Below are 24,693 nucleotides of genomic sequence, written 5' to 3'. Positions count from 1 at the left end.
ACCACAACATCCACATCACAGCCACAGTGCCCCCACCACAACATCCACATCACAGCCACAGTGCCCCCACCACAACATCCACAGTGCCCCCACCACAACATCCACATCACAGCCACAGTGCCCCCACCACAACATCCACAGTGCCCCAACCACAACATCCACATCACAGTCACAGTGCCTCCTCCACAACATCCACATCACAGCCACAGTGCCCCCACCACAACATCCACATCACAATCACAGTGCCCCCACCACAACATCCACATCACAGCCACAGTGCCTCCTCCACAACATCCACATCACAGCCACAGTGCCTCCTCCACAACACCCACATCACAGCCACAGTGCCCCCACCACAACATCCACATCACAATCACAGTGCCCCCACCACAACATCCACATCACAGCCGCAGTGCCTCCTCCACAACATCCACAGTGCCCCCACCACAACATCCACATCACAGCCACAGTGCCCCTACCACAACATCCACAGTGCCCCCACCACAACATCCACATCACAGCCACAGTGCCCCCACCACAACATCCACATCACAGCCACAGTGCCCCCACCACAACATCCACATCACAGTCACAGTGCCCCCACCACAACATCCACATCACAGCCACAGTGCCCCCACCACAACATCCACATCACAGCCACAGTGCCCCCACCACAACATCCACATCACAGCCACAGTGCCCCCACCACAACATCCACATCACAGCCACAGTGCCTCCTCCACAACATCCACATCACAGCCACAGTGCCCCCACCACAACATCCACATCACAGCCACAGTGCCCCCACCACAACATCCACATCACAGTCACAGTGCCTCCTCCACAACATCCACAGTGCCCCCACCACAACATCCACATCACAGCCACAGTGCCCCCACCACAACATCCACAGTGCCCCCACCACAACATCCACATCACAGCCACAGTGCCCCCACCACAACATCCACATCACAACCACAGTGCCCCCACCACAACATCCACAGTGCCCCAACCACAACATCCACATCACAGTCACAGTGCCCCCACCACAACATCCACATCACAGTCACAGTGCCTCCACCACAACATCCACATCACAGCCACAGTGCCCCCACCACAACACCCACATCACAGCCACAGTGCCCCCACCACAACACCCACATCACAGCCACAGTGCCCCCACCACAACACCCACATCACAAGCACAGCGTTGCTCTATCATGATTCTAAATTCAGACACAGTGTAACATAGGACATAACATCTGTTGTTATTGATATGTGCAGAATATTTTATATTATTTTACTCTCCATAAAAAAACAGTAAATGAAGTCTTGGAGTTGTTTTCGTTTTATCTGCCACAATTCTACACTAATCACATCTTCTTGCTGGTTACATCCAGAGCTGTAGTCACTATTCTGCTGTTACATCATGTATTCTTCTCCAGTCACCTCCAGAGCTGTAGTCACTATTCTGCTGTTACATCATGTATTCTTCTCCAGTCACCTCCAGAGCTGTAGTCACTATTCTGCTGTTACATCATGTCTTATACTCCAGTCACCTCCAGAGTTGCAGTAACTATTCTGCTGTTATATCATGTATTCTTCTCCAGTCACCTCCAGAGCTGTAGTCACTATTCTGCTGTTACATCATGTCTTATATATGCCAGTCACCTGCAGAGCTGCAGTCACTATTCTGCTGTAACAACATGTCTAATATATGCCAGTCACCCGCAGAGCTGCAGTCATGTCTTATACTCCAGTCTCCTCCAGAGCTGTAGTCACTATTCTGCTGTTACATCATGTCTTATATATGCCAGTCACCTCCAGAGCTGCAGTCACTATTCTGCTGTAACATCATGTCTTATATATGCCAGTCACCTCCAGAGCTGCAGTCACTACTCTGCTGTAACATCATGTCTTATATATGCCAGTCACCTCCAGAGCTGCAGTCACTATTCTGCTGTAACATCATGTCTTATATATGCCAGTTACCTCCAGAGCTGCAGTCCTCATTCTGCTGTTACATCATGTCTTATATATGCCAGTTACCTCCAGAGCTGCAGTCCTCATTCTGCTGTTACATCATGTCTTATATATGCCAGTTACCTCCAGAGCTGGGGTTCTTATTCTGCTGTTATATCATGTCCTATATATCCCAGTCACCTCCAGAGCTGCAGTCAGTATTCTGCTGTTACATCATGTCCAGTGTCGGACTGGCCCACCAGAGCTACGGTCCTTATTATACTGTTACATGATGTCTTATGCACAAATCACCTCCAGAGCTGCAGTCCTTATTCTGCTGCCTATATTCCAATTGCACCCAGAGCTGCATTAATAATTCTAATGTCTTATACACCAGCTGCATCCAGAGCTGCATTCACAATTCTATGTTCATATCATGTTTTATACTTAAGGCACAACCAGAGCTACACTAGTCAGCTTAAATGTTACATCATGACTTACTCGGTGGAGCTTCAGATGTGACTGGAGTATAAGCCATTTAAGATTTACATATGTTTTTAATTTTTTTTTTAATGTAACTTTAACCCATGAAATGCTGTACTAACTCTATGAGCTATAAGGACACACCAGGAGCCATGTGTTATAGCAGACGCGGTAACAGCAGGATAAGAAAGATCAGTATGAATCTTTTTTGGATTTTATTCTAATTTTTTTTTCCAAGTTGAGAAAACATCATATAACAAAATACATGATTACGGAGCGGAGGGTCACAGAGCGGTGGAGGGTGGGGGCTTGTTGGTTGTAGATTTCTTTATTGCAACTTGAAGGAAACGGAAGAACAGTAATCAATAAGGGGATATTCTGCGTTCTATGGGGAGCATGCAAACACCGTCACGAATCAGGAGCAAGCGAGCGGAGGGCGCACCACGCCACAAGTAACAATTGATTTTTTTTTCTGCATTTCTTTATGAAAAGTAAAATCGAGATGAACAAAACTCAAGAAACGTGAACACATAAAAGGAAGCAACATACACAATCTTCCAGTAACCAGAGGGTGGGCGGCCGCTCCTCGGGGGAGGGGCTTGCAGGAGGGCACCTCGTGGGTGGTGAAAGGGTCACCTCGCTGCACAGTTCTTGCTAGTGGCCCAAGTTGTGTCTTATTCAAGTCGTCTAAAAATTTCAACAAAAAAAAATGATTAATGGTAACAAACAAATTATCATCATTACATCTAAGGCTATGTTCACAAAGAGTAAAAGAATACCAAAATACAACCGTATTTTCAATGCAATAATAGGCTCCATTGAAGTCAATGGAAAATTGGCCACCAATGAACACATTGAATAGAATAATGTCTGTAATTGATTTTAAATTTTCATCAAGAAGTGAAAGGAGGTGGCACTCACCATCTTACTGTAATCCAAACTTTTATTTCAGGACATTGCAGGTGCAGACATCAACGGTGTGCAGACGCCAGCAGGTAGGTGGTAACAGTCTGTTTCGCGGGTTACCGCTTCTACGGACCCAGGCGGTCCGTAGAAGCGGTAACCCGCGAAACAGACTGTTACCACCTACCTGCTGGCGTCTGCACACCGTTGATGTCTGCACCTGCAATGTCCTGAAATAAAAGTTTGGATTACAGTAAGATGGTGAGTGCCACCTCCTTTCACTTCTTGATGAAAATTTAGATGAAAAGACTGCTTCTCTTTAAAGTGGTTTGGCACCCCATCTTTATTTTCTCCGCACGGGGCCCGACATTTGTGGACATAAAAGGGTTGGTGCTGACCGGTTTCTTGTTTTACATGTCTGTAATTGATTTTGACCATCCAGGATTAGCTAAACAGAGCTGCTTTCTTCCAGAAACAGCACCACCCCTGTCTGCAGTTTGTGTCTTGTATTACAGTTCTATTGAGGTGAATAGAGCAGAATTGTTATACCACATACAACCTGAGGACTGGTGTGGTGCTGTTTTTGGAATTTCATATCCCTTAAAGGAGAAGTCAGACGGGGAACTGAAAATTTATTACGGGAAGGGGATGGGGACACTAAAAAACACACTAAAAACACACTATGCTTATTGTCACAGAGCTCCCGAACCCCGCCGGCTGTCATTGTCTCCCTGGTTCCAGGTACAAAACAACCCGGGTTCCATGTCACAAAATTTAGCCCGCTCAGCCAATCAGTAACTGGCTGGTTTAGCAGGGCATCCATCAGCGGGGTCGAGATGTAGCCAGCTGTGAGCTCAGAAGACAGCCGGCGAGGTGCTACAAAAACATGGCCACTTTCTTTCAGAGACAACACCACTCTTGTCTCCAGTTCAGGTGCAGTTTGCAATTAAGCTCCATTCACTTCAATGGAACTGAGCAGCAAAACACCGCCAAACCTGGAGACAAGAGTGGGGCTGTCTCTGGAAGAAAGTGGCCATGTTTTTGTAGCGATGGATAACCCCTTCATGTTTTTTTAGAACCCGCTGGAATTCTTCTTGTTGTTAGTAAGCTCTGCTTCCAGGAAAGCTGGGTGACATCTGACTGTCATTACAGCTCAGAGGTGGGCTGCCCTGCCTCCCAGCTTTTCCAGTCTCCTGAACAGGCTCACTTATACTGATCTGCTATTCAGGACTCCAGTATTAATAATTGATATATGATATAAGGGCATTTTTATTATTTTTTGATAATCTTGGAGAAAATGCATAGGGAAAAGCACATGTTTTACCACATATCGCAGCAGATTTCACGATTCGTGCACTGTGACACTATGGAAATGTTTCCTAGACTTGTATCACTTGTATAGACCACATCACAAAATCGCAGCGATTTACAGTAAAAGTGCTAGACCTTTAAATCTGCTTTATGTGAACTGAGCCATGTGTCACAGTAACATCCATAGGATCTATACACTGACGCTTTTTTCTATTGCTCAGTGCTCCAGTTCATGTACATTTGGTGGCGGACAGCGGTAACATGGCCGGTCTGCGGGGCCCTATACATAACAAGCTGTGTTGCCCTGTGTGATCTGCTATATTCGGCAGCCTTGTGCTATTATATGGCCATGGGTCGCCTTATAATGTACAGGAGGTCAGCAGTAGATACAGAATGTAAGGATATAAGCGTACAATATCCAGCAGGTGTTGTTGCAGCAGATGATATCAGGTCGCTGTATGGGGAGGCGCGGGTGCACTCTGTGGAATAAGAACCTGCTTGGAAACAAGCTATTAAGTGAGGTTGCTAAGGGAGAACCTAAATTTGGAAGTGGAATTTCCAACCACTTGGGAAGCGCAGAAATTCCATGATAATTAATGACCTCATTAGAATGTGCAGAAAACTGGGACGCGGAGCCATCAGAGAGCGGGGACGGCGGCGGTGACAGCGCCCATCAGCTATTGTGATGCCGCTAAATTTAGATGATACAGTTACATTATTTGATGGGGAACGGGGAATGAGACAACTTCATAATGGGGGGGGGGCATGGAGTATACAGTAGGGTCCTGGTGTAGAGAAAACTAAGTCATTGGAAGATAGAAGGGGGGATACAGAGTATAGGGGAGGGTCCTGGTGTAGAGAAAACTAAGTCATTGGAAGATAGAAGGGGGGGGCACAGAGTATACAGGAGGGTCCTGGTGTAGAGAAAACTAAGTCATTGGAAGATAGAAGGGGGGGGCACAGAGTATACAGGAGGGTCCTGGTGTAGAGAAAACTAAGTCATTGGAAGATAGAAGGGGGGGGGGGCACAGAGTATACAGGAGGGTCCTGGTGTAGAGAAAACTAAGTCATTGGAAGATAGAAGGGGGGGGGCACAGAGTATACAGGAGGGTCCTGGTGTAGAGAAAACTAAGTCATTGGAAGATAGAAGGGGGGGGGGATACAGAGTATAGAGGAGGGTCCTGGTGTAGAGAAAACTAAGTCATTGGAAGATAGAAGGGGGGGCACAGAGTATACAGGAGGGTCCTGGTGTAGAGAAAACTAAGTCATTGGAAGATAGAAGCGGGGGGCACAGAGTATACAGGAGGGTCCTGGTGTAGAGAAAACTAAGTCATTGGAAGATAGAAGGGGGGGGGGGGGGCACATCCAGGGGCTCTCCAGCTGTAGCAAAACACAATTTCCATGATGAGAGTTGCAGCTGGAGAACTTCAGGTTGGGGAACACTGATAAAGGCTAGGTTCACACTGTGTATAAACAATAGCCGCTGTTTGACATGTTCCTGCCGCTGATATGACCATATTTTACCCATTGAAGTCCATGGAATGTACGGCTTTCAAAACGGCCATACATTGCGTGGACAGAGCGGAAACAATGGCCGTTGTTCCTGCATTAGCGGACGCAAATAATTGACAAGTGAATTATTTGTGTGGCCATAGGGGATCAACGCCCATTTTTCCCTATAGAGTTGTTTTAGGGCAAGAATGGCAGTTGTTTTACCGGCCGTTCTTGTCTTAGAAAATACACTGTGTGAACATAGCCCTAGACTGAGATGAGTGTGATGTGATGAGTCTTTTAGGTCATGACAAATGTATTAATAAGAATGTTCCTATTCACTGACAGCAAGCAGATATAAAGTGCAACGTTTGGTCTGGCAGGGATAATTCTCCCATACGTGAGGATGTAACTCAGCTTTGACTATGATATAAAATGCAGAGCTGTAAATGTAGCGGCAGATGCCAGTGAGCAGTGGCGAGCCTCCTCGCTGTAAACACACGGCAGCATATGCCCGTCATGACTCCCCTCATTACTGTCTATGAGGAGACAAGTCTTTGGCAGCCATCCAGGCAGAAAGACATAAGTCTCCAGTTATCGGTTTTACAAATTTATAGTCTGATCTGACAAAAAGAATATGGAATGAGTATGAAGTGCGGGTCTATGCCGTATACCATGCGCTGCGGGCAGATGGACAATATAGCTGTATACTATCCACTGCAGGCAGATGGACAATATAGCTGTATACCATCCACTGCAGACAGAGGGACAATATAGCTGTATACTATCCACTACAGGCAGAGGGACCGTACATATTACAATACAGCCATATACCATCCACATAGTTGCCAACAGTCCCGGTTTTGCCGGGACTGTCCTGATTCTGAGGAGACAGCCCTGGCAAAACCATGTCCCGGATATGTTGCAGGAAGCCCCGCCCCCATCGCAGGAAGCCCCACCCCCTTCTAGCACGAGTGATGTCACTCATGCAGAGCAGGGAGAGGAGTCCCTGGGGGACTAGAGGAACCATACTGGTGAGGTAAGTATAGCTTTTTGTTGTTGTTTTAAACACAGATGAAGGGACAAGAGGATTCTGAAAGGGGTACTTGTATGATGATGAAGGGACAGGAGGAGGATGAAGGGGGAAGTAGTATGATGATGGAGGGGCAGGAGGATGAGAAGGGTAGTGCTATGATGATGGAAAGGCAGGAGGATGAAGGGGTAGTAGTATGATGATGAAGGGACAGGAGGATGATGATGGGGTAGTATTATGATGATGGAGGGGCAGGAGGATGAAGGGGGTAGTAGTATGATGATGAAGGGGCAGTAGGATGAAGGAGGTAGTAGTATGATGATATGGGGTGCAGCTGCATCATATGGGTACAAGCTACCAGGATTTACAGTGAGTCAGTAGTGTGTAATATACTGGGGACCTGAAACTGGGGTGTGTAATATACCGGGGACCTAAAACTGGGGTGTGTAATATACTGGGGACCTAATACTGGGGTGTGTAATATACTGGGGACCTAATACTGGGGTGTGTAGCGCTCCTTTTGTGTTGATCTGACTGTAAATTGTAACTGAAAAATTTTGAACCCACACCCATGATAGGCCGCACCCCGCCAAGACCACACCCACAATAAGCCACACCCCTTTTTAACGCTAAAGTGTCCCTAGAAAAAAAAATCAAATGTTGGCTACTATTCATCCACTGCAGTCATCGGGGCCCACAGAGGAAGAGGGACAGGGGTTCTAATGTTCAGCCCTGTCACTGTAGTGCAGTGGGAGCGGCCTGAACATCAGAAGACACAGGAGACAGAGCAGGACCTGCACAGAGAGAGAAAAAAGGGTGGAGGACCTGATCACATGACCCGAAGGTCCTCAAACTTACAGTGTGGAGAGCAGCCGGACAAAGAGGGAGAAGACTTAGCTATAACTGCTGTGTGTCAGTGTCAGTAAGTCAGGGTCAGTAATGTGTGTATGTGAATGTTAGTGGTGTCTCAAGTGATTGTGCATAGTGTGTGAGTGATGGGTGCATAGAAGATGGATGAGCCTATAGCCAGCCCTGTTACAATACAGCCATATACCATCCACGGCAGGCAGAGGGACAATACATATAATAATACAGTCATATACCATCCACTGCAGACAATATAGGCAATACACAACAAGGTCTACAAAGGCCCCAGTTACCATACAGCTGGTGTAATGTTGTCGGCTGGGACATGCAGTTGCAAAAATGTGTCCTCCCTATACTAGTGTGAACATGGCCTTAGTGCCCTATTACATGGGGCGATTGTGAGGCGACATCACCCTGTGTAATAAGGTCAAGTATCAGCTGAGTGAGGAAATATTCATTTATGATCTGATCAGGTTGTTTAGTATGGTCTAAAAATCATTGTTCCTCGGCCTCCTAATCACAAGGTACAGCTGACGCAGTGACTCTTCAGTCAGATCCGTGTGGACAGTTCCTGGTTTCCTGAAGTTTTAGGTTCTGGTGTCCATCTGGTCCCGCAGAGCGTTGCACACATTTCTGTGTCCAGCTCACACCATCACAGGAGGGGCTGAGCGGGGGACAGTGCTGACTGCAGACGAGGGCTGAAACCAGACCGTAGATATAGCGGTCTTACAGAGGTGTACGGGAAAAGATTACTATTGCTCCTGACTGGTGCCAGAAGGCAGAGATTTGTAATTTACTTCTATAAAAAAAAAAAATCTACAGTCTTCCAGTAGTTATCTGCTGCTGTACGTCCTGCAGGAAGTGGTGTATTCTTTCCAGTCTGGAGAGCAGGAGAGGTTTTCTATGGGGATTTGCTGCTGCTCCGGACAGTTCCTGACATGAACAGATGTGGCAGCAGAGAGCACTGTGTCAAACTGGAAAGAATACACCACTTCCTGCAGGACATACAGCAGCCGATAAGTACTGGAAGACTTGAGATTTTTTAAACCATGTAAATTACAAATTCTGGCACTTTCTGGCATCAGGTGATTTGAAAGATTTTTTTTTTTTTTTTTTTTTTCCGAACTACCCCTTTAAGGTAAAGTTCCTTTAATCTGAAGTGGATGGGGCTAGTGAACACTCAGGATATCTTATAAAGTTGTGCTCTTCAAGCTGAAATTGCTGTATATACCTGTATATACCTGTATACTTGTAGTACATAGCTCCTGCAGATACTGACCTCATATACACCTGGCCTAATCCCCTTCGTGCTCCCCTTGTGCGCTGCTGCCTTCTTTGCCCTCTTTGTGCTTTACATCTTTATCACCGCTTTTCATTTTCTTCCTTGTCATGTGACCACGGAAACCGGCCTGGATCTTAGCGGCAGCCGCGTTGGCGTCGGGGTCGTCCAGGGCGATGTCCAGAGCTTCTTCCGTCTGCTTCCTTAAAGCTTCATTCTGTAGGAAGGAAAAGACAAATGTATGAATATAGGACAATATGGTGGTCGTTTTAAGGCTGGGTTCACACTACGTTTTTGAAAAAAAAAAACGGATGGAAAATATGGATGTATGTGTGTGCATCCGCTTTGATCCGTTTTTTCAATTAATTCCATTATAAAAAAAAAAACAGATCAAAACAGATGTTTTTTTTTAACGTACACAAAAATGTAGTCAACCTCATTTTTGTGTCTGTTAAAAAAAAACTGACCTGTTTTTTTTTATAATGGAATTCAATGGAAAAACAGATGCACACACATGCATCCATTTTTTCCATCAGTTTTTTGCAAAAAAAACGGATTGGAAAAATGTAGTGTGAACCCAGCCCAAGCTCTAATGCAAAAAGAATGGCATTATACCCCCATCCCTCTGCTAGTGCCCGTCTCCCCCCATTCTCCCCCAGGTCTAGTAATATAAGTGACATAATGGACATGACAAGAGGTGTAGAGCATGGAGAATGCACGTCTGGACTGGTTTGGTGGGATTTATCAACGTACGGGGGACATCGGGGCTCATAGGTTTTGGGGTGCACATTGACTAGAATTTATAGTTCACATTGAAATTCTAAAATCTAAGAATAAGAGAGGTAGCGGTGACATAAGACAGAGGAAAGAAGGCAAAATAAGCTGTGATCTGAGCGGGGAGCATCAGAGAGGAGCCTAAAACGCGTTGTAAAGACGGTTTATAGAAGCTTAATTGCGAGAGTAACATTAAGTCGCGTTATGTAATATAGATCAAAGACCCTTCATCCTTTGTCTCACACTGAGATGTTAAATGTCTCCCGGCCGGCGCGGCGCGTTTCAAGAAGCTTAATGAGCTAAGACTTCACTTCAGAGTCTCCAAGTAATATCAGCTCCTACAGGTTAATGATGGGGGCGGGGGGAGTGTGTGTGGGGGGTCACGTGTGTACTACAACCAGAAGTTACCGCCAGTGTCATGTACAATAATATATACAACTCAACGTAACCGTGACCCAGGGCTGGATGAAACTCGTTGGATCCTGGGGTCACCAAAGATCAGTCTAATCGGCTTATTACATATGAAGCAAATTATGGTGCACGTAGAGGGCAAGTAAATCCCCGGCGTGGGTCTTAAAGGGGCCACTACACATTATATGATTGTAGATTGGCAAGGTCCTGTGTCTGTAACCCCACAAGTGTCCTAACTAAAGCTGGCCATACGCAGTACGCGTTTCTCAGAATATAAGACCTACCACGAAAATAAGAGCTAGTTTCGTTTTGCAGGTTTTTTGCGGTAGGCTTGAAATATATGCCCAGCTCCAAAAATACAGTCAGCTGACCAAATCTCTGACATAGGATGGCTGCAGCCAATCAGTGCAGGACGGGAGGCAGGAGGGGTAAGACGATTCACAGCAGGGGACATTGAATATGGTGGGGGGTGGGGGGGGTGCAACTACAGAGGGGGAGGTATAAGTATGGGGACTACCTACGGAGGGGGGGGGGGGAGTACTGTATATAGCACGGGAGAAAAAATACAGAGGGGGAGGTATAAGTATGGGGACTACCTGTGGAGGGGGGGGGGAGTACTGTATATAGTACGGGAGAAGAAATACAGAGGAGGAGGTATAAGTATGGGGACTACCTATGGAGGGGGGGGAGTACTGTATATAGTACGGGAGAAGAAATACAGAGGAGGAGGTATAAGTATGGGGACTACCTATGGAGGGGGGGAGTACTGTATATAGTACGGGAGAAGAAATACAGAGGAGGAGGTATAAGTATGGGGACTACCTATGGAGGGGGGGGGGGTACTGTATATAGTACGGGAGAAGAACTACAGAGGGGGAGATATAAGTATGAGGACTACCTACGGAGGGGGGGGGAGTACTGTATATAGTACGGGAGAAGAACTACAGAGGGGGAGATATAAGTATGGGGACTACCTACGGAGGGGGGGTACTGTATATAGTACGGGAGAAGAAATACAGAGGGTGAGATATAAGTATGGGGACTACCTACGGAGGAGGGGGGGAGTACTGTATATAGTACGGGAGAAGAACTACAGAGGGGGAGGTATAAGTATGGGGACTACCTACGGAGGGGGGGGGGGAGTACTGTATATAGTACGGGAGAAGAACTACAGAGGGGGAGATATAAGTATGGGGACTACCTACGGAGGGGAGGGGAGTACTGTATATAGTACGGGAGAAGAACTACAGAGGGGGAGGTATAAGTATGGGGACTACCTACAGAGGGGGGAAGTATATAGTATGGGGAAACAGCTACAGAGGAAGGTGGTAGGTATAAAGTATGGGGATTATCTGCGGGGGGCGGGGGGGAGTACTGTATATAGTATGGGAGAATACCTACAGAGGGGGGGGGTATACAGTATAGAGACTACCTACGGAGGGGGGCTGTATACAGTATCAGGGAAGAACTACAGAGGAAGGAGGGAGGTATGCAATATGGGGACTATCTGCGGAGGGGGGATATATAAAGTATGGGAAAAGAACTACAGAGGGGGGAAGGAGGTAGACATACAGTACAAGGCCTACCTGCAGAGGGGTGAAGTGTACATTATGGGGACTACCTGTGGAGGGGGGAAGTATATAGTATGGGGATTATCTGTGGAGGGGGGATTACTGTATATAGTATGGGAGAAGAACTACAGAGGGGGGTATACAGTATGGGGACTACCTACGGGGGGGGGGGGGGGCTCTATACAGTATCAGGGAAGAACTACAGAAGGGGGAAGGAGATAAATATACAGTATAAGAACTACCTGCAGAGGGGGAGGTATACAGTATGGGGACAACCTGTGGAGGGGGGAAGTATATAGTATAGGGGAACAACAACTACCACAACAAGGAAGGTGGTAGTTATAAAATTTGGGGATTATCTGCAGGGGGGAGTAAGTACTGTATATAGTATGGGAGAAGAACTACGGGGGGGGGGGGGGGATACTGTGTGGGAACTACCTGCAGATAGGGGAGGTATACAGTATAGAGGCCTAACAACAGGAGAACTTACAGTAGAGGAACCTAACAACAGTGTGACATACAGTATGGCACCTAAGGACTAGAGTGTAGGGGCATACTTTTTTCAAAAAATAAGACCTACCCTACCTTTTTTTTCTTTCTTTTTTTGAAGGGGGGGGGGGGGCGATGGAAGGGATAATATAAGACCCTGTCATGTTAATAGGTGCTGGTTAAACACAATGGGACCAGTCAACCATCTAGGTTCTCAAAAACTTAGGGTTGGGCAGTAATAATTCAACATGACCGATCACTCGGTCTCGGGACATCCACATCCACATTGCAAATACTGCGTCAGCCAATTTTTCACAATTGGGTAGGTGGCCCATAAGGCTGTCACCCGTCACTGGTGGCTGGCATATAACCTCTAGTGGGTCATGTGTCCTGATGCAGGGTGTAGGGTATGGGAGGTACCAACAAGTGGCTTTCTGCTGGTCAGGGTATTAAGATGCAGGACTACACAGGGTGGGTTGATACCAGTGGTTTGGAAAAGGGGACAAGACAATGGATCATTGATCCCTCATACTGCGGGATACTTCACAGGGCCAGATCCCACCTGTACCCCTCGCTGTATTGTTACCACATACAGTACCATGGAGGTTAACACCCCCCCCCCATTTTCCTCTTTGTTACAGTCGTTTCCCCCATCCGCCGCTGGCTGTACATACAAAATGCAATTTCACAAACAAAACCAGTGAAAGGTTCTCGGCGTGGAGCTGAGCGCGGAGCCGGCTGTAATTAGACAGTTCTGAAGCCGAAGAATGACACACATTATATTTTCTTTGTGCCGGAACGGCTTTCACATCAGCGTACAGCAATTCTGTGCAACTATTTTGTGTATTTTACATGAATACGTCCTGATTATACTGTTCAGCGGCTGCACTTACCCTGAACCGAGAGCACAGCCCGCAGGAGACACTTCACTTCTCCAATGTCATGCTGTATGTACTCGTGCTATACAGGTGGCTATGTAACCCCCCCCCCCCCCCCCCGACCGAGACTCTACAACAATAACATATACTGGAGCACCACTAACATATAAATGACATACAACAGCCCTATATTCCATGACAATAGGAGCAGTATTATAGTAGTTATATTCTTGTATATAGGAGCAGTATTATAGTAGTTATATTCTTGTACATAGAGGACAGTATTATAGTAGTTATATTCTTGTATATAGGGGCAGTATTATAGTAGTTATATTCATGTATATAGGGACAGTATTATAGTAGTTATATTCTTGTGTATAGGGAGCAGTATTATAGTAGTTATATTCTTGTACATAGAGGACAGTATTATAGTAGTTATATTCTTGTATATAGGTGGTAGTATTATAGTAGTTATATTCTTGTATATAGGAGCAGTATTATAGTAGTTATATTCCTGTATATAGGGAGCAGTATTATAGTAGTTATATTCTTGTATATAGGTGGTAGTATTATAGTAGTTATATTCTTGTACATAAGAAGAAGTATTATAGTAGTTATATTCTTGTATATAGGGGGCAGTATTATAGTAGTTATATTCTTGTATATAGGGGGCAGTATTATAGTAGATATATTCTTGTACATAAGAAGAAGTATTATAGTAGTTATATTCTTGTATATAGGGGCAGTATTAGGCTATGTGCACACGCTGTATGAGACCAGCCGTTCCATGACCCCGGCCGGGTCACGGAACGGCCGGTCTCTGGCCGGATCATCTCGGCCGGTACTTAAGTACCGGCCCGGTGATCTTTCCGGCTGTAGAGCTCTGATGCCGGCGCTTCAGCGCACGCCCGCATCAGAGCTTCCCATAGCCCACAGTGAAGCAAGCGGCCGGAGCCGCTTGCTTCACTGTGTGAACTGACAGGTCTTTCTGCGGCCGGAATTCACTGAATTCCGGCCGCACAAAACTGACCTGTCAGTTTTTTCCGGCGCCACATGGGATCCCGGCCGGAGCGCATACGATGTGTGTACGCTCCGGACGGGATTTAATTGACAATAAGGCTATGTTCCACCCCGCAAAACTACGGCCGTAGTTCTGCAGCGAGAACTACGCCCGTAGTTTTACATAGTGTGAACATAGCCTTATAGTAGTTATATTCTTGTATATAGGGGGCAGTATTATAGTAGTTATATTCATGTATATAGGGGGCAGTATTATAGTAGTTATATTCTTGTATATAGGAGCAGTATAAGGCTATGTTCACACAACATATTTTCGTAAAAGTATGGCCGTTGTTGCAGTCGGTAACAACAGCCGCACTTTTTACGAAAATATACGATGCCTTGCCTTCTATGGAATCCCGGCCGGAGCGTATACACATAGTATACACTCCGTCCGGGATCTCTTATGGCGCTGTAGAAAACTGACATTCAGTGAATAGTGGCCGCAGAAAACCCTGTCAGTGCACACTATGAAGCAAGCGGCACGTGCGCTTCATAGTGTGCTGTGGGGATTTCTGATGTGGGTGCGCACGGACGTGCCCATATCAAAACTCTGAGGCCCTAAATATCTTTTCTGAGACCAGCCGATCCATGAACCGGCTGGGTCACGGAACGGCCGGTCTCTTACCTTGTGTGAACATAGCCTTATAGTAGTTATATTCTTGTAAATAGGAGCGGTTTTATAGTAGTTATATTCTTGTATATAGGGGGCAGTATTATAGTAGTTATATTCTTGTATATAGGAGCAGTATTATAGTAGTTATATTCTTGTATATAGGAGCGGTTTTATAGTAGTTATATTCTTGTATATAGGGGGCAGTATTATAGTAGTTATATTGTTGTATATAGGGGGCAGTATTATAGTAGTTATATTCCTGTATATAGGGGAGGTATTATAGTAGTTATATTCTTGTATATAGGAGCAGTATTATAGTAGTTATATTCTTGTATATAGGGGGCTGTATTATAGTAGTTATATTCTTGTATATAGGAGCAGTATTATAGTAGTTATATTCTTGTATATAGGAGCAGTATTATAGTAGTTATATTCTTGTATATAGGAGCAGTATTATAGTAGTTATATTCTTGTACATAGGAGCAGTATTGTAGTAGTTATATTCTTGTATATAGGAGCAGTATTATAGTAGTTATATTCTTGTATATAGGAGCAGTATTATAGTAGTTATATTCTTGTATATAGAAGCAGTATTATAGTAGTTATATTCTTGTATATAGGAGCAGTATTATAGTAGTTATATTCTTGTATATAGAAGCAGTATTATAGTAGTTATATTCTTGTATATAGGAGCAGTATTATAGTAGTTATATTCTTGTATATAGGAGCAGTATTATAGTAGTTATATTCTTGTATATAGGGTCAGTATTATAGTAGTTATATTCTTGTATATAGGGGCAGTATTATAGTAGTTATATTCTTGTGTATAGGGGCAGTATTATAGTAGTTATAATCTTGTACATAGAAAGCAGTATTATAGTAGTTATATTCTTATACATGGGAGGTATTATAATAGCTATATAAACATGGAGAGAAAGGAGCTTCTGCACCTCACACCTATGGCTGACACTAATGCCTCTCAAAGCCAGGATGTTGGTATATAATTTGATCAAACCATATTGCCCCATGTACCACGTGCAGGTCTCTTGAGTCCCTACACTAACTCCAATGACCCTAAAATCATCGTTAATCGTTTGATAAATATTCACTAGTCTTCCGTGTATGTACACATCGTTTCTTTTTTTGATTCGTTTGATTTTTTATTTTGTTTCGATTTCAGGTCGTCACCAGAAATGCTTGTTTACAATTGTTTATCCTTAATTGTCATCTAACCGGACCTTAGGCTTTAAATCAAATCACTTATAAGCTTTTACTCCAATGATACCCAATAGGCTCATCACAAGCCTTCTGGTCATATAATAGTAATACTGATCTAATTAACCAATTAGCTGTGCCTTGTATAGGCGATAAAAGGTCTGACCACTAAGTGTTTGAAACCCCACGTTCCTTCTTTCTGCATGACTTCAGTGAGTAGGAGTAAGCAGTGTGTAAGAAGATATGGGGGGCTCTGCACTCCCACTCTATTGATCAGTGGGACCCCAAGAAACAGACATTCGTCCTAGTGGATAACCTACCTAATTAAAAATCACACAAAATAACAAATCACCAACAATCAATGTGCCGCCAACCCAAATCAGCAGCAACCTCCTCAACTGGTGAGATTACCAAACAAATTGCCATCAACCTCCAACCAGGCATCTACAGCCACCCGCTCACCAAAAAAAGGGAAGCTTTTAGAGATATCACTCTCAACACAGTCAACTACAACTTTTCCCCCAAATCATACCATGTCTCACAGTGTGACCAAATCACCAATAGCAATGTGCAAGTCAAATCATGCAAAAGCAAATCGCCAACGCAAGTATTAGCCACGTCTGTGCCACCTGAATCCTGGCCAGGTCACCTATAACCCCTTGTTCACACCACATACCCAGTCAAGTTATCAAGAACCATCTACCAAATTAATTTTCCCCCTTCAGGTGATGGAAGACAAATAAGCACATCACATATTAGATTCCAGAAATTTCTTAATATCCAATACTAATCAATATCTCTTCTTGCATTGTCCCTGAAGCATTGCCCGATCCTCTGCATGACCTGTCATCCGGTACCAGGCTGTACCCAGCTTCTCCCGCTGCTTTTAATTGTGTTACAAGCCACATCCACCCACTCACCGATATAACCACAGCAACAAAATCAATTCCAATTAAAACAGCTCAAGACTTAAGCACAAATAATGCAGAAAGGGGGCAAAAATAGGGACAATGCACTGCCAAAAAATCCCACAGAGGTGGACATGACTTGTGTCCAACTTCATTACATTGATATTTCATGCAAACATATAACCATTTATAATGTTACATACATGACAGCAGTCCATGTCGTCTTCAAGCTGCTTTCGATCTTGATACAAAATCTTATCGCCTCCTTTCCCGGAGTTTCTTCTTGAGTCCTCGGCACTGCGTTGTCTTGAAGTGTTATTGCTATATTCCCATCCTTCAAGCAGCCTGCTCAGCAGAACGTCGCTCTCATTCTGAAATCCACAGGACCAAGCGGTGGAGCTAAGTGCTGAGATCTCCTGACTGTTTTCCTACGAGCTGCAGTCTCACATCACTTGGGATCTGTGAGAGCCTCCTACTCCAAACACATCATGTGCTGCTGCTGCCGCCGCCGCTGCTGTCGACTTGTTTTTCTTTCTTAGCATTTCAAGAGAATTGGAATATTGGATTGGGAGTTGCGGGTCGCAGCGGCAGAAGATTAGAGTTATAATCCGACAGAAAAACACATAAAAGGCGGCGTTCTCCATGTGAGACGAGCAGCAAATACATCTCCGACTAGTTATAGGGTCTAATATTTCGACATTAATACATATAAGATATTGGCTATCCAATATGGAAAACCATTCCGATTGCAGGTTAGAAGTAGAGATGGACAATCAGTCGTCCTAAATTTCCTATAGATTGAATCCCAAACTTTTAGGATTTGTTTCAAATAAGTCTCTAGTAAAGTATACAGCCTTGTCTGTGATTTCTATACTGTACGGCTACTGCTGGGAACCTACACTGTAAAGAAGACGTATCCTGTGTACTCTTAGGGTCCTATTCCACGGGCCGAGGAGGGCCCGATCAACGATGTAAACTAGTGGCAATCTTCTAGATCGCCGCTCGTTTACTGGGCCTATTCCACGGCCCGATAATCGTTGAGCGAGGGCTGCAGGGACATCATTACCGATGTCCTTGCAGCATCATACATTACCTGTCCAGGCTTCTTCTCCGCGCTGTCTTCATCCCCGGGTCCTGCGTGCTCTCTCTTCAGAATAGCCGGTCATTCTGAAGATAGAGCGCACGGGACCCGGGGATGAAGACAGCGCGGAGAAGAAGCCTGGAAGGTAATGTATGATGCTGCTGCTGCTTGTCAAATCGGCGGTCGCCCGCCGCGCACCGCTATTCCACCGTAGCGATGCGCGGTGGGGGAACGATGATTTTAGGTCTGGCCCTAAATGAATGATCAGCCGATGACACGATCATCAGCTGATCGTTCTCTCTATTTCACCGAACGATAATCGGCCGAATCGGGCCAAATGGGGCCGATCCGGCCGATTATCGTTACTGTGGAAAAGGGCCCTTACATGACCTCAGAGTGTCACCATGGCTTTTCAGGGCAATGGGGAAATTTTGATTCAGACCAAAACAGATCTGACCGATGATTCATACTGGACCCTAAAATAAATTTTGGGAAATTCCCTCCAGTCAGGATCTGACATAGTTTTGAACAAAAGTTACAAAAAAATGTAACCATAATCACTACTATTGTAGCAAATCACTACTATTGTAGCACTATATGATTGTTTCCATGTGTACATGAATAGAAATGCGTTCCAATATTGAAAAGATATTAGAACCTCTTATCCGATCAGAACGGATAGTCATTTTAACCTTTTCCGACTGGTGGAAGAGAAGAGATCACTATTGGGGGAAACAGATATATCATAGGAATATTACTGACTAGTGTGGAGCGGTCTTGCCATACTGTTCGGCATCGGCAACGTTCTACAAACCTGAACAGTTTGCTCAAAACTATTACTGACCCAGTGTGTCATTTGATGTATGTCAGGAAATTTTATTATACCCCTATGGCGATGTGTCAATACCAAAAAGCTCTATGTAGAGGTATGGGCACTGACTACGGAGCTGTATGACACTGTAGGTATGATCGTATGTTCCCTCATGGGCCTGTATACATGGGAAAAAAAGCCATATAAACAAAGGCCATTTAAACATACTATGGTATGCAAATCTTCGTAGGATAACATTACCATCGTATTATGGTTCTATACAATTCAGAGCTTGTATGACCCTTGTATGAATAAGGTCACATGCATAACCACTTATTGTAAGCTTGGAATTATAAGGTGATATGCCACGAGAACATGTGGGAATACTGGTGGATATAGAACCCTGACTACACTGTTGGTATGGGGGCTACGTGTATGGTTGCCCCAGGTGCAAAATTGTAAGGGGCACAAAATTTTGTTCTCCATAGAATGTAAAGTGGGGGTTGATGAATACAATATACACATTGTCACATCTACCAGCTGGGATCATCTAACTAATGGGGGAAAATTTCATTCTTACCTACTCATTCATACGACGCAGGGCCCCAAGGGGAGCATTATTTGAGGTACTGAAGGTAGGAAAAAGTGGGGGATGTGATAAAAAAAGTGTGGAGCCTAAGCCTATTACACGGGGCGATTATCTGCCAAATCAGGCAGGAGCTGATCATCGACTGATTATTCAACATGCTTGAAAATCATCTGCAACTTTCAAAGCCGTCTCTGCAGTGGGGTTGTCCTGACCTGTCTCAGCCAGTGGTTGGCTGAGCAGGCTGTTACTGCAGAGAAGGGTTCAGAAGTGTCTGCTGCGCCTGTGGTCAGTTGGGAACATAGGGGGAGCATGGACAGGTAAGCAACATGTTTATAATTTTCTTATTTTATTATGCACTTTACAATACACCTTTAAAGCAATGGCTGCATGGACATCTTAATGATGTCTGTGCAGCCCTTGCCACATGATAATCAAGTTGTGAAATATGCTTGGCGCTGATTTATCCAGGACATGTAGAGGCAGATTTTGTAGAAATCAGTCACGTTGCCACCATGTCTTCATGGTGGTCTAAGCCAGATTAAGAGAAGAAAAGAAAAGATTTCAAGAATTATGTCACATTTGAGCCAGTGGATGCAGCTGTAACATGATCTCTTATATCTACAATGCAAAGCTGGGATTACCACTATATGGGGGTACTGGTCTGGGTATAGTGGTTTTATTCAGTATCAGTATGGTGATATTATGCAGGACTGTCATTTTCTATGGCTTTACATACTTGTGTGGTGTCCCACCATGGGTGTTCCTTATATGGCACCTGTCACAAAAGTCTTTTGATTTAAAAGTAAGGTGGTGATGAAGATGTAGCTAGCCAGGGCCTGGCTCTGCTAGGATCCTTGTCTGGGACAGTGCAGCTGTGTTAGTGGAGTAAAGTGGAGAACCCAGAGACTTTTGTTTTCAACAGTATAGCTATATACACCATGCAGTGCTAGATCCCAACAGGAGGACAAGTTGGAGATCATCCTAGCCCATGCCCTGAAACTCTGCAAACAGTGCAGGGCGGTATCCTAGCTATAGAGGAACTGACCCGAATAGAGCAAAGCAACCATAACAAAGGTCTACATACTCTATCTCGCAGCGCAGGTGACACTGGATAATTTCGGACACTTAGCTACTCTCAGATAACCAAGACTGGTGCCTGTGTCACCCTGATAGGACGGGTACCCCGATACCGCAGGGCAGAAGGTGGTTAAGTGAAACACGGACACAGTATTCTCTCAAGTATCTCTCTCAACTTCCGGCAGAGCACACTACTACCCTGGGTTGGGACTCTCATGACAGACTCCTCTCTTCTTCTCTTCACTGCTCAACACTAAGCTACACAAGCACCGCTATTCTACCTCAGTATCTCTCAGCACAGATCCAGTGAACACAAGTCTGTACCTAACAGAAGTTATCTATTGCCAAGCTAGAACACAGAAAAAAAAGAAAAAAATTGGTCAGCTCTCCTAGAACACCGTTCACACTAGGCAGGAGCACGTTGCCATGGCTTAAACTGCAAACACACAAAAACACAGAAAAATGCAACAGCTCACCGCAACAGCAAGATACAGACCCACCAGAGACATGAAAATAGTTAAAAGCAGCCCCCCCAACTGCCCCCAAAAAATGTGCATCTTAGGAGTATGGTTTAAGAAGATAAAGCACTAGGTGGAGAGTGTAGTCTATGCCTCATAGGGTAATCACCGGCGTATGAGGACCACTTAGGACTAACTAATACTTAACTTTTAATGATTCATTAAAAATATACAACAAAAAGGTCCACACAGACAACAAAAAGAATATCCACTAGTGTGCTCTATGTACAGTGAAGTAACCTGAAAGGCCAATATGCATATCGGGGAGATTATCCCACGTCCCCGGAGGGATACTAATAATTAGGGACTACAGGCCAGGTGTCAAGGTACACAAGATACAGTCTAAGAGTAAGGGAGGAAAAGAGAGGAGAGTGGTGGTGCGCCCTGCTCTCTGCCCTAGTAACCTCTTGCCCTGCCTTTTGGGGAACCCACCTCCTTAATAGGGTGGCCCCAACCACGATGACGGTCCCTTCCTTATTGCACGTGCCCAGGAGGAAACAAGAAACACAGAAGACAGAAAAGAGTGAAAAAACAGTGTGAACTCAAAACCACCTTAAAAACAAACAGCAAGAGATATCATTATATCTACACAGCCCCTATTTCATAAGCTGTGCTTGTTCCTACACAGCACCTATTTTATAAGCTGTGTTCGTTCCGACGCGTTTCAGCCATCCCAATTATGGACGGATTCATCAGGGAACACATGTAGCACTCCAGAGGATGTGCTTAAACCAATTCCTGCTGTGAGGGATATCCTCTCATCACAACAATATCCATGGACCTCTTAGGAATGGTAAAAATAATGCAGTGATAAGTCACTAGTACTCAGCATGGTGACAACAAATAAGAAAATAACAGGAGAATGACCCCATATAAAAAAATGGATAAATAAATAAAGCAGATTGTTGTACTTAGCTATACAGATGAACTAGAGCAATAAATAGATAAATAAATAAAGCAGATTGTTGTACTTAGCTATACAGATGGACTGACGCAACACTGCCTGCAGGGATCCATGTTCACCCCACGATGAGAGGGTGACACTGAATCAAAGGCAGGCCAGGCTTATATACCGGTAATAGTCATATTACTTCCGGGTTACGGTTAGTATGTTGATGCGGTCACGTGACCTATATGCGGTCACGTGACTCCGCTACAATCCTAACTGGATACTTATCAGGTAGCCTCTGTATAAGCATAGGGCGCACAAGCACCACTTACCCGCCTGCAAAAGATAACAAGGACGCCGAGAGTGTCAAAGACGCCACTAGTAATCCATATAGTGATGTTCTGCGGCCACTTCCGGTTGCCGGAACGCAAATGCGTTCCAAGCGGCGGAAGTGCGTCATGTATCAGGTACAGGGCTATGGAGTGGAGCGCAGAATGCGTTCCACCCGCAGTTTTATTGAACAGGACGCAGTGATGACATCCAAGGCAATACAGCCCATAGTCGGTGGACACATAAGCCACATCAAATGATGAATCCCCCATGTAAATACCTAATAGTGTGTATAGGGGCAGAAATATCATGATGTTAGTAACCCATAACTAACAGAGAAAGGTAATAATAAAACGATGTATAATAACTAAGGTAAACATGATAATTCATAAATAATAAAACATAATAAGAAATCAATCATAGCCCAACATACGCCACCCACACACAGACAAGATAGTGTAATGGGTGGCGAGATCTTTGGGTGTAGATGCAATTTTAAGGGGTTACATTCCCGGGCTATTGAAGCCACTCAATATCCACACAGACAAGATAGTGTAATGGGTGGCGAGATCATTGGGTGTAGATGCAATTATAAGGGGTTGCATTCCCGGGCCAATGAAGCCACTCAATATCCACAATATGAGATCATTAACCAGAGAACAGTCACCAAGAGTACTCAATAAGGGCATATTTAACCAATGAATGATGAAAACACAAGTGCTTCATTGAGGCCCCTTGGACTCACAGTACCAAGTCTGTAGATCCACTGGGCCTCTTTTTGGAGAAGACGTTTATCCAGATCACCCCCCCTAGGTGAGGGTCGTAGCACCTCAATAACCTGAAACTTAACCGTCCATGGGTCATCCAAATGGACCAATCGCATGTGTTTGGCGAGAGGTTTATCTCGACTGTGTGAGATATCTCCCATATGTTCTAATATACGTCTGCGTAATTCCCGCTTCGTTTTGCCGACATACTGAAGGGGGCAAGGGCAGCTTGCCAAATACACGACCCCAGAGGTCGTGCATCTTAGGAGTATGGTTTAAGAAGATAAAGCACTAGGTGGAGAGTGTAGTCTATGCCTCATAGGGTCATTGAGTGCATAGATTGTTCCACCTCGCTACATAAAGAACAGATAGGACATTACCCCCTCAGGTGTACAAGCTCCCCCCTTCTTTCCCAGTAAGAACTCTGGAAGGGGGGTTTATACCCGCCTGTATCCAGAAAACTTATATTCTATATACTCCACTACATTCCCACTCTGACATACTGGCATGTTAACTGGTAGGTGTGGAGTGTGAAGACAGAAGGGGCTTATATCACACGTTTTATTAATGCTAGAGATTTTCCATGAGATTTAGATGAACGAACAAGCAAAAAGAGCAGAGACAGAGCCAAGACAGGACCAAGTCTGGAGGATGCTGTAGAGACCATTGCTTATGACGTATGGGATTAGCCTTTTTTTATGTTTCTTTTTTTTTTTTTCTATAAAAGATTTTGTCATAACATTAGATCTTAAAACGACTCTGTACCCACAATCTGCCCCCCCAAACCACTTGTACCTTTGGTTTGCTGCTTTTAATCCAAGATCTGTCCTGGGGTCCGTTCGACAGGTGATGCAGTTATTGTCCTAAAAAACAACTTTTAAATTTGCAGCCCCGTGCCCAACAGGCGTGGCTTAGAATGTCTGTGCCCTAACTTTGCACCACCCCTCCGTCCCTCCTCCCCACCCTCTTCATCATTAGGAATGCCACTGGAACATTTTCTCCTGTCTGAACATTGCACAGGTGCCTTAACGATCCAGCCCATGTGCCGTGCTTACACAGGTGATGAATAGGAGACAATCTGCCTGGAGCATTCCTAATGATGAAGAGGTAGGGGAGGAGGGACAGAGAGGGCGTGGCTTAGAATGTCTGTGCCCTAACTTTGCACCACCCCTCCGTCCCTCCTCCCCACCCTCTTCATCATTAGGAATGCCACTGGAACATTTTCTCCTGTCTGAACATTGCACAGGTGCCTTAACGATCCAGCCCATGTGCCGTGCTTACACAGGTGATGAATAGGAGACAATCTGCCTGGAGCATTCCTAATGATGAAGAGGTAGGGGAGGAGGGACAGAGAGGGTGTGCCAGCCTAATGCGTACACAA

At 44.9% G+C, this 24,693-nt stretch overlaps 1 protein-coding gene across 3 annotated transcripts in view; it reads right to left on the bottom strand.

Annotated features, from left to right (window-relative positions):
* Window positions 1–2,682: 2,682 nt before the first annotated feature.
* The window catches only part of SPA17 (sperm autoantigenic protein 17), a 56,302-nt gene continuing 34,291 nt past the window's right edge, over window positions 2,683–24,693 (bottom strand). For all 3 annotated transcript variants that reach the window (XM_069948182.1, XM_069948183.1, XM_069948184.1), the window contains 2 exons: window positions 9,330–9,546; window positions 2,683–3,132 (listed from right to left, as the gene is read on the bottom strand). In XM_069948182.1, coding sequence (XP_069804283.1) covers window positions 9,346–9,546 — 201 coding nt within the window. In that variant the 3' untranslated portion in view covers window positions 2,683–3,132; window positions 9,330–9,345. The remainder of the gene's footprint in view (window positions 3,133–9,329; window positions 9,547–24,693) is intronic.

Source organism: Dendropsophus ebraccatus, chromosome 12 (assembly GCF_027789765.1).
Source record: "Dendropsophus ebraccatus isolate aDenEbr1 chromosome 12, aDenEbr1.pat, whole genome shotgun sequence".
Taxonomy (NCBI): Eukaryota; Metazoa; Chordata; class Amphibia; order Anura; family Hylidae; genus Dendropsophus; species Dendropsophus ebraccatus.
Note: the sequence above shows the minus strand (reverse complement) of the source record. Positions and strands in the feature narration are given on the sequence as shown.